We start from the raw sequence: 11538 nt of genomic DNA on the forward strand, positions 1-11538 counted from the left end.
TCCCAATTTATGCAGATTTATAGAAGTCATGAAGTAGGCCAGCTGTATAAAACCTCTTTTGGTATTTCCCTTTACTTCTACAAGTAATTCTTTCTTGACTAAATTACAAAATGAATCCCACCTTTTTGTGCAGAAGACTTGTTAGCCCTTATCATCCTTATCACTAAATAACACTATAAAGCGTCTCCATTAGTAACCAAGATGTCCCGCGTAACAAAATTAATAATCAAGTAAGCTATTGGCCGGTAGATTATCATGTTTAATACCATAGTCAATATTTTGTTATGAACCAACTTGTAAAACAAATTGCAATAACAGATCCAAACCCAAAAGCTTCAAATATTACTCACATGATTAAGAACAAGGGATAGTTTGGCAAATTCGAGAAGCCACTCTCCAAAAAGAATAATCCTCTGAAACAGACAAGATATCTATCCCTAATTGTTCCTATTACATATAGGCTAACCCTCTAACAGAAATTATACCTAAAATGCCCTTCCACTACAGGAGATTCTCTCATTATGCTGATTCCCCATCTTGCACCTTTCTAGAAAGATTTGCTGCGTATCATATTCCCCCCTGTTTTTGGCAATCAAAGATAAATCGTTACTAGAGGTGACAAATAATAAACCATCTTAATTCTTCAGGAAAATTTAAATAAACAAACAACCGGGGATTCCCATCTTACTTAATGTAGCTATTTTGAATTCAGACACCCATGTATTGTAGCCTCTCTTTCTCAAGCATTTTCATTTCAAGAAAGAGACCTTGAAGATTCCTCCTTGTCCTACAGATAAAGGAAATGTAAGAAAAATATTAAGTCTCACAAAGTATAGGGACAATTTTATATAAAATGCTATTGAAACAGATAGAAACTTGGGAGTATTTATATTATGTTATATTTTCTTAATTCAACAGATTTAATAAACATCCCTTCCAAACTCTTGAAGCAATTTATGCATTCGTAACCTGTTGATCGGTAATATCCTAAGAAGGCCTCTATTAATAACATTCCTTAAAAAACAAGTGATATGCTTAAACAATCCTTTATTGTTTTCCAGAGTGTGGTAGTTTGTTATTAACATGGAAGGCCCATAAACATCTATTATACATATATGTGAATCGGCTAACTAAAAGTGGGACATGTTAAAGAATAAAATCAAAGGATCAGAACATGTCCATAAAAATACAAGACTACAAGGACAGCAATTTGTAAGCATCAGCTACAGAGTCGCTATATGAATACCTTCACTTGTATAGAATGCTACCTCACAGAATAAACCCCCAAAGATGAAGAAAGTTTAAACCCCTATAAAAGCTGATCTGACCAGTGATGATGCTGTTAAGTTTCATAGATATCGCAGAGAAAAATACCATTTTTCCAATGAAAAAAAAAAAAAGGTGGTGAAATCAATTCAAATTCAGAAGGCATGGATCATATAGTTTCCAGAAAAATCAAGAAGCCGAGACGAATGAGAAAGTATTTGAATTTTCAATTCTAATATTATTTCCATTCATGAACTCAAAAAGCATCTTGCAAATGTTGCTTCTAAACATGTAGAGAAATCAATTTAAATTCAGAAAACGGAGGAAAATGAAATGTAGGTTAATGAATTGGTGGAAGTTCAAAATGAGGAGGAGGCCCTTAAGGCAAAGACTAAAACTGTAGTAAATAAGTACAATAGAGGCATTTTATGATAGTTTGACAGAAGAGATAACTGAATTGTATGATTAAAATTCTCAACAACAAGAAAATATTAAATAGTTAGAGAAAATCAGACAAATTTCATGCCCCATCAATCCATCATATCAGCCCCAACTATGTTTTGACGTTGTGTTTTTCATGCAAACATCTATTGCAAGGTTATAACTCTGTTACATCCTAAACCAATCAAAGATATGATTTATAGCATACTTGGATGTGCATGCCCTTTATTCATGTGATGAGAGAAAGGTTTGGGTGTTAAAAAGTATACCTCAAATGCACGACCACGACCAAGTATGTCAGGCTTCCTTGGGGATAAAGCTCTAAACCACTCTTTCTCTTGTTCTGAAGACACATACAAAGTAATATGTTAAAATTTATTCACAAACATCAACTTGGACAAAGTAGTTAGTATTGGGTCTCGAGATATTAATGTGGTCAAACATATCAAGACTTAACGATTTAACATAAACCCATTCAGACGGATCACTACTTGGGGCGATTCATTTGAAAGTTAGAAATAGAAATTTTATTTTTCATATTTTATAAAAACAAACTCTTATAGCAGAGGTCAATAAAATGAATGATAAATGGTGTGGTGGATTTGGGTTATATGAAACATTTATTTATCTACTAAAAATAAATGGGTCATTATCCATCTTTCTAAAGAAGTTGGGTCATGGGTCAGATCATTACACATAAGACATGACAATAAAACATTTTAATAAATGACATCTACCTTTCCAGCTGGGGCCATATGGAACGAATTTACGATGATGATAGGCAGGCAAGTGAATGCCATAATCAATAAATCTGAGGTTGCATAGGATGTATTGTCCTGTTGTTGTTTGAAAAGGAGAGAGATCTCCACCAATTATGTGATTCCATGACTTGTAATAACCCAATGCATCTTCTTCTTCATCCTTCTTCTCTCCATCTTCATACACAAGACTCACCCCACATTCCTTTATAAGTTCAAACCAATGCTTTTTAAGTTGATAACGCTGCGCTGTAACAGTAATTGTAATGTGGTCACCAGCCTCCATCTCATTCATCCCAAACATCCAATGACTTAACATCACAAAACACTTTTCACCTATAATGTATATGTCCCTTTTATGGTGATATATCCATGTGCGGTTCTTTGTTATATTACTAATTGTCATCATTGGCGTATCGGGGAACTGACCAAATGCATATACAGACCTCTTATCGAAAACTCGTCTTGTGTGCACAAAGCAGAAGTTGAGTTGTGACAACCCGAAAGATATTCCGTTAACGTAGCCCATTCCGTTAATAAAATTTATTTTATTTTGGGTTTTTCCGTTAACTTTCAAATTAAATAATTCATTTGGAATTATTATTATTATTTCCTACGTGTTGAAACGAAATATTTATTTGAGTGAAAACACTCTAAATAATATTTTGGGAATTTCTAGACTACGACTAATACGGGTAATGGTCATTTACCCGGGTAAAATATTAAGCTCCGTTTAATGTCCGTGTTGGGTGTATTCCCACCGGGTCACTAACTCTAGTCTTACAAAAGGGTGGAGTAACCACCATTTGAGCTTTTCCCACACTTCAAGTTTCTCTCTCTACTCTCTCTCTAGAAATCGGATCCTCTCAAAGAAATCTTCACTTTCAAGCTCCAATTTGGTAAGTGATCCTTCCTAACTAGTTGTTTATCCTAACATGCATGCAAATCCATGTCTTAAACTCCCAAATGCATCACAAACTCGTGTTTACGGTTTGGGGGAGCCTCCTAAAAACCGTAAACTCCTTCAATGGGGGTTTTCGAAGCCCCAAAACCCTCCCAAACATCTTCTAACGCTTAGATCCTTACATGCATGGAGTTAGAACCACAAGATCATGAGTTTTGGCCATGAACATGAGTTTACGGTCCTTGAATATTCAAGAACCGTAAACACCCTTTCAATGGGTTTTGATGCTCCTTAACCCTTCCAATGCATGTCTAATGGCCTTGAAACTAGCTTGGATGATCTTAGAACCCTAAAACATGTCCAAATGAGCATAAACATGGGTTTACGGTTTGGGAACGTCTCCCAAAACCGTAAACACCTTCCAAAGGTGTTTTTAATGCTCTAAACACCTTGCATGGCTTGTATTTGAGTCTAGAACTTGCATGAATGGCCTACAATCCACCAAAACACATGGAAATCGGACAAACATGACAAAGGTGGGTTTACGGCCGTAAACCCATGAGTTTACGACCGTAAACTCCCCAAGGTGGGTTTACGACCGTAAACCCTTGAGTTTACGACCGTAAACTCCACAAAGGTGGTCCAATGACCGTAAACCCTATTTCCTAGGCCATTTCATGTCCCGATCATTTCCTAAGCCCTCGAATCAACACTAGATCCTTCCTTTGTGCAAGATGAGACCTTGGATCACTCAAACTACCACACCCATGAGTTTACGGCCGTAAGCTCATGGGGGATGGGGTCTTTAAACCGTAAACTCCCCTAAGGGTTTTCACTTGAAGAGTAAACACCTTATCTAGGCCCTACACTCCTTAGATGCAACCCGTGCCATCCCTAACACTTGAATTGAAGTGTTTTCGTGCCTTGGAGTGTATTATCCTACTATTTTGGTAAATCAAAGTCTAATTAGATACAATTATGTATCTCTTCATGTTACATAGGAACCTCACGCATGTTCAAGCCCTAAACTGATTCATAGCATCTAAATCGGCACATTCTTGTCAGGTGAGTTCATACCCCTACACCATTTTCTATGTTTTTCATGTTTTCAGGGGGGGAATACAAGCAAAAGTACAAGGAAACTTGTACTCAAATCGATTTTATCGTATGACAATACTACATGCTCAACATGATTTTAAACATTGAAATCCGTTTTAACCAACCGTCTAACTCGTGGAGTTAGTTTTCAAAACCAGTTGTGAAACTTATTATAAAATGTTACCTTTTTACATTTCACAAGGATTTCATGTCATTTCACAAAACGGGATTTTCAATACTATTACTTGTAAAGTTCATTATTCTTATGATTGGAGACACGTCCTCGGTAACACTCCACACGGATTACGAGAGTGGAGGACTACTCCCGTAACCAGAATCTCTTGGAGGGAGAGCGTGACTTGAGTGTATAGATCTATACGGGACTGACTACCCCGCACCCTGCTGCTAGCTACAGTTGGATCGTCAGGTCCATGGGTGACAAAAGTCATAAAATGACGATGGACCACTTATTGCCATGTCTAGTCTATCGTATGGTTATGGAACTCGCAACTTAGATAATGGAATTTTACTAATAAAGTAATAACGAACCTAGTGAACTAACCTTCTAGTAATACCTGAATTTAATTACTACCAGTTCACTACCTACTTATTAGTTTTGTGTACGTGTCAAAACTAATACGCTTACTATGGGATACCAGTCATTCAGTATGTTTCACTCAAACGATACAAGTATGGTAGGTACTTGTACACATCATTTCAGAACCGATAACCAACGAATGCTTTACATAAGAAAACATAGGGTTTTCTTGGGATAACGAAACTTTTCATAAACAAGGTTGTATGACACATCTAACGAGATTTCAATCCATATTTTCATAAGGAAACTTGCAGGGTTTTCAAAATTCAACTCGTGTAACAAAAGGGATAACCAAACTACTTTTATAAGAAAATACGGGATTTTCTTGGATATCAACTTTTCATGAAACTAAAGGAAACTGAATCTTTTTTTCCAGAAAACAAACCGCTTATGAACTCACCAGCTTTATGCTGATATTTTAAAACTGCTTGCATTCTCAGGGCATCCATAGACAGGTACTCCTACCAGTTTCTTTTTGAGAAGACGGAGCATATAGAAGACTCGTCTTTACTTTGTTCTAACCAATGTATCTAAGAAAACTTGTAGTACTTTATTTTCAAACAAATGTAAAACTTTCTTATGTAATGTAATGGTTGTGTTTACTATGCTTGCTATGTACATTGGTTGTGATACTCTACATGACGTCACATCCGCCCCGGAACGTTTCCGCCATCGGTTTCGGGGTGTGACAGATTGGTATCAGAGCCCTTGTTTATAGTGAACTAAGTATACCGAACCTTACATGGTATACAACTATAAACACTAAGGGGCCTAAGAGCTCTAAAACTAAAAGTATGCTTTTAAAATATAAGTATTTTTATAAAAGTATACAAGTATTCCCGAGTACCGAGATCCGTATCGCGAAGAGAACAAAGCATAAGCAAATTGGGTGTTGTGCACTGTGGTTAAACCTGGGCAGTTATGTAGTCATGTCTAGGGTCAATATAGCCTGATCAACTATATTCATTCGAGACACGGCCAACATGTGCTTGGGAGTGACTGTGGTGTACAGCAGGCCTATAACTTACCTAATATCCATTCAACATAAAATACTATGGGAGTATTTTAGTCCGAACTAAATACCTCATGGAAATCCGTTCCGAGTGTTACTACTCATTCCTCCCTTAGCGATAGTTTACTTACTTTAAGTAGTTTTCCTGTCCTATCGCTTAGTAGAACACTCTAAAAATTATTATGAGATATATCCCTGCTTCATATCTCTAAATTCCATCCTCCTGTTTCTTGGTCATTTCAGATCAAGATGCCTCCCCGAAGGAGATCTACCAGGAGAAGCAACGACACTCCTCCATCACCGCCTCCTCCCCAATTTGATCCTGTCATGTTTCAGGCAGCTGTTACTGCTGCAGTGACTGCTGCCATGTCGCAAATGGATTTCGGTGGATCTGGTGGTCAGGGAAGTGGTGTGCAAGAAAGTGGTCAGGGACACCAAAAGGAGTGCTCCTATAAAGACTTCATGAACGCAAAGCCCACATCTTTCGACGGCAAAGGAGGTGTCATTGCTCTGACTCAATGGTTCGAAAAGATTGAGTCCATATTCGAGATTTGCGCAGTCTCAGAATCCAACAAAGTGAAGTACGCCGCTTGCACTTTCCTCAACAAAGCATTAACCTGGTGGAACGGCCGGGTCAAGTCCTTAACCCTGCCAGTGGCAAATGCCATGGGTTGGGACAAACTGAAAGAACTCATGATAGCCCAGTATTGCCCACGGGGCGAGATGCAGAAGCTCGAACACGAACTCTGGACCCTAAAGATGAAGGGTTCTGACATTGCCTCCTACACTTCTAGGTTCGAGGACCTAGCACTCCTTTGTCCGGGAATGGTATCCCCGGAAAGCAAAAAGATCGAACGATTCATTTGGGGGCTGACCCAGCCAACCAAGGGAAATGTTTTGTCTGCGAAGCCGGAAACCTTCGATAGCGCCAAGTGTTTGGCACAAATTCTGATTGATCATAGCGACGATCCCGAGGAAATAGCCACCGCCTCTGATCCGGCTAAAGGGAGCGGTGAAAACAAGAAGAAATCCTGGAACAAACGAAAGGGTCAGGGTTCGCAAGGATCCTCAAAGAAACAGCAAACTGTAGCGGTCCACGCTGCTACTACCCCTGTTGTTACTCCTGCCTCCCAGGCTCCTACCAGCAGGTACAATGGCACCCTTCCTCGGTGTAACAAGTGTAACTACCACCATAATCCCGGCCCGTGCCGGGAGATGTCATGCACCAGCTGTGGCAAAAAGGGGCACACGATGCGATTCTGTAGAACCCCATCCCAACCCACAAATCAAGCCTCTGGAGCAGGTGTTGGTCGAGCCTGCTACAACTGTGGGGAAATCGGGCATTTCAAGAGGGACTGCCCCAAAGCAGCAACAAACAACAACACTGGGAGAGTTCTAACCATGGGGCAAGAAGAGGCAGTCGCTGACCCCACCGTTGTTACGGGTACGTTCCTCCTCGACAACTCTTATGCATGCATTCTTTTCGATTCTGGTGCTGAAAGGAGTTTTGTTAGTCATGCATTCAAACAATTTCTTAAACAAAAATCCCAACCCTTAACCGAAAAGTTTACCGTCGAAATGGCTAACGGTGAGAAAGAGAGCACTAACGAGATATACGTAGGGTGTACCCTATCCTTAAACGACCGTTCATTTCTCATTGACCTTATGCCAGTCTCCATAAAAAGCTTTGATGTCATCGTTGGCATGGATTGGTTGAGCCCCAATCGTGCATACATCCTCTGTTTCGAAAAAGCTATCCGTCTCAATCTTCCTTCGGATGAAACTCTTGTAATTTACGGGGATAAACTCAGTTCAAACCTTCGCATCATTTCGTGCATCAAAGCCCAGAAATTTCTGCGGAAGGAGTGTTATGCATTCTTAGCCCATGTCGTTAACGAAAAGCAGGAAGTCAAAGACCTCGAGAGCATCCCCGAAGTCTGCAATTTTCCTGATGTCTTTCCGGAGGATCTCCCAGGAATTCCTCCTGAACGCCAAGTGGAGTTTCGTATCGACTTAATCCCCGGAGCTACCCCCGTAGCCAAATCTCCTTATCGATTAGCTCCGGCAGAAATGCAGGAGTTATCTAGCCAGCTCAATGAGCTGCTCAGTAAAGGATTCATCAGACCGAGTTCCTCGCCGTGGGGAGCCCCGATCTTATGCGTGAAAAAGAAAGATGGATCTTTTCGAATGTGTATCGATTACCGAGAGCTGAACAAGCTCACGATCAAAAACCGCTATCCTCTTCCTCGAATAGACGACCTCTTCGATCAACTTCAACGAGCTAGCTACTTTTCCAAAATCGATTTAAGATCAGGGTACCATCAGCTGCGAGTCCATGAGGGTGATGTTCCCAAAACAGCCTTTCGGACTCGATATGGTCACTACGAATTCGTAGTTATGCCCTTCGGTTTAACCAACGCGCCGACGGTGTTCATGGATTTGATGAACCGGGTGTGTCGTCCATTTCTGGACAAGTTTGTTATCGTGTTCATCGACGACATACTTGTCTATTCCAAAAGCGAAGAGGATCACAAACAACACTTGAGGCTAGTGTTGGAAACTCTTAGATCGGAACAACTGTACGCGAAATTCTCTAAATGTGAATTCTGGATCCGGAAGATTACTTTCCTTGGTCATGTGGTAAGCAAGAAGGGCATACACGTGGATCCTTCCAAAATCAAAGCGATAGAAAACTGGTCAGCACCGAAGACACCCACCGAAATCCGTCAATTCTTGGGTCTCGCTGGCTACTATCGCAGATTTATCCAAAATTTCTCCAAAATTGCCAAACCCTTAACCACTCTGACTCAGAAAGGTGTACCCTTTTGTTGGAGCGAAAAGCAAGACACTGCGTTAAAAACACTGAAACGAGCCTTGTGCAGCGCACCTATCCTGTCCCTTCCCGATGGGACGGAAGACTTCGTTGTCTACTGCGATGCATCCAATCAAGGTCTCGGTTGTGTCCTAATGCAACGAGGCAAGGTCATCGCCTATGCCTCCAGACAACTGAAAGTACACGAAGTCAACTACACGACTCACGACCTAGAGTTGGGAGCAGTGGTCTTCGCATTAAAAATCTGGAGACATTATCTCTACGGAACTAAGTGCACTATCTTCACCGACCATAAAAGTCTACAGCACATCTTCGACCAAAAGGAGCTGAACATGACACAACGGCGATGGGTTGAACTACTCAACGACTACGAGTGTGAAATCCGCTACCATCCCGGCAAGGCCAATGTGGTGGCAGATGCCCTCATCCGGAAAGAATACTCAGGTCGTAAGGTGAAGGCACTGACTATGACTATCCATTCTCACTTATCCGCGCAAATCAAAGAGGCTCAGCTGGAAGCCTTAAGACCAGAAAACGTGTCAGGCGAAGCCTTGAGAGGAATGGATAAGAATCTTGAGATCAGAAACGATGGAGTCTATTGTTTCATGGACCGGATCTGGACCCCAAATTTCGGAGGCTTCAGAGAGGTTGTCATGAACGAAGCTCATAATACTAAATACTCCGTACACCCAGGTTCGGATAAAATGTACTTGGATCTCAAGAAACTGTACTGGTGGCCAAATATGAAGGCCGAAATCGCTACCTTCGTGGGCAAGTGCCTGACTTGCGCCAAGGTGAAGGTCGAATATCAAAAACCCTCCGGTTTACTCCAACTACCCGAAATACCTGAATGGAAATGGGAAATGATTACTATGGATTTCATTACCAAGTTACCCAAATCTCCGAGTGGGTACGACACCATTTGGGTAATTGTCGACCGACTGACCAAATCTGCCCACTTCCTTCCTATCAAGGAAAACTTCAAAATGGAAAGACTCACGCGAATCTACATCCAAGAGGTGGTCCGACTGCACGGTGTACCTGTGTCCATCATTTCCGATCGGGATAGCAGGTTCACTTCTAGGTTCTGGCAGTCACTACAGAAGGCTCTTGGGACTAAGCTGGATATGAGCACAACTTACCATCCTCAAACAGATGGACAGAGTGAGAGAACCATCCAAACCTTGGAAGACATGTTGAGAGCCTGCGTCATCGACTTCGGCGCGTCATGGGATACTCATCTTCCTTTGGTTGAATTTTCTTATAACAACAGCTACCATACCAGCATCAAAGCTGCGCCGTTCGAAGCCCTCTATGGCCGCAAGTGCAGATCCCCTCTGTGCTGGGCTGAGTTGGGAGACACGCAGCTGGTCAAGGGACAATTCCCTGACAACACTCTCACTGGTCCAGAAATCATCCGCGAAACCACTGAAAAGATCGTACAAATCCGAGAACGACTTAAGGCCTCCCGAGATAGACAAAAGAGCTACGCCGATAAACGACGAAAACCCTTGGAATTCCAGGTTGGAGACCATGTCTTGTTGAAAGTCTCACCCTGGAAGGGCATGATACGCGTCGGAAAGCGTGGAAAACTTAACCCAAGGTACATAGGACCTTTCGAAATCCTGGCAAGGATTGGTCCCGTAGCTTACAAACTCCATTTACCTCATGAACTTAGCAATATTCACCCTGTCTTCCACGTCTCAAACCTTAAAAAGTGTCTTTCTGATGAGACCCTTGTCATTCCTCTGGATGAGATCGAAATCAACGAAAACCTGAACTTTGTGGAAGAGCCCATCGAAATCATGGATCGAGAGATCAAACGAACGAAACAAAGCCGCATCCCGATAGTGATGGTTCGCTGAAATGCCAAGCGGGGTCCCGAATTCACTTGGGAACGCGAAGACTCGATGAAAACGAAATACCCGCATCTCTTCCCAATTCCATGATTTGTATCTAAATTCTAAATTTCGGGACGAAATTTCCTCTAACAGGGGGATAATGTGACAACCCGAAAGATATTCCGTTAACGTAGCCCATTCCGTTAATAAAATTTATTTTATTTTGGGTTTTTCCGTTAACTTTCAAATTAAATAATTCATTTGGAATTATTATTATTATTTCCTACGTGTTGAAACGAAATATTTATTTGAGTGAAAACACTCTAAATAATCTTTTGGGAATTTCTAGACTACGACTAATACGGGTAATGGTCATTTACCCGGGTAAAATATTAAGCTCCGTTTAATGTCCGTGTTGGGTGTATTCCCACCGGGTCACTAACTCTAGTCTTACAAAAGGGTGGAGTAACCACCATTTGAGCTTTTCCCACACTTCAAGTTTCTCTCTCTACTCTCTCTCTAGAAATCGGATCCTCTCAAAGAAATCTTCACTTTCAAGCTCCAATTTGGTAAGTGATCATTCCTAACTAGTTGTTTATCCTAACATGCATGCAAATCCATGTCTTAAACTCCCAAATGCATCACAAACTCGTGTTTACGGTTTGGGGGAGCCTCCCAAAAACCGTAAACTCCTTCAATGGGGGTTTTCGAAGCCCCAAAACCCTCCCAAACATCTTCTAACGCTTAGATCCTTACATGAATGGAGTTAGAACCACAAGATCATGAG

At 41.1% G+C, this 11538-nt stretch overlaps 1 protein-coding gene across 1 annotated transcript; it reads right to left on the reverse strand.

Moving 5' to 3' along the window:
* Nucleotides 1-312: 312 nt before the first annotated feature.
* Nucleotides 313-10441, reverse strand: LOC145162707 (uncharacterized). Its single transcript, XM_079081781.1, has 4 exons — nucleotides 2445-10441; nucleotides 1977-2050; nucleotides 689-787; nucleotides 313-579 (listed from the first exon to the last, which is right to left on the reverse strand). Exons 1-3 carry the CDS (start codon nucleotides 2992-2994, stop codon nucleotides 755-757), a joined length of 657 nt encoding a protein of 218 aa, XP_078937907.1. The 5' UTR covers nucleotides 2995-10441; the 3' UTR covers nucleotides 313-579; nucleotides 689-754.
* Between the last annotated feature and the right edge of the window lie 1097 nt (nucleotides 10442-11538).

The sequence above is a fragment of the Lactuca virosa genome, chromosome 1 (genome assembly GCF_052849685.1).
Source record: "Lactuca virosa cultivar CGN04683 chromosome 1, Lactuca_virosa_CGN04683_v6, whole genome shotgun sequence".
Taxonomy (NCBI): Eukaryota; Viridiplantae; Streptophyta; class Magnoliopsida; order Asterales; family Asteraceae; genus Lactuca; species Lactuca virosa.

Excerpts from the sequence above, each read along its gene's own strand:
- LOC145162707 (XM_079081781.1), bottom strand. The coding sequence starts at position 2,994 with ATGGGCTACGTTAACGGAATATCTTTCGGGTTGTCACAACTCAACTTC. Across the intron at positions 2,051-2,444 it reads ATATGGCCCCAGCTGGAAAG|AACAAGAGAAAGAGTGGTTT; the intron begins GTAGATGTCATT and ends ATGTGTCTTCAG. Across the intron at positions 788-1,976 it reads GTCGTGGTCGTGCATTTGAG|GACAAGGAGGAATCTTCAAG; the intron begins GTATACTTTTTA and ends CTTTATCTGTAG.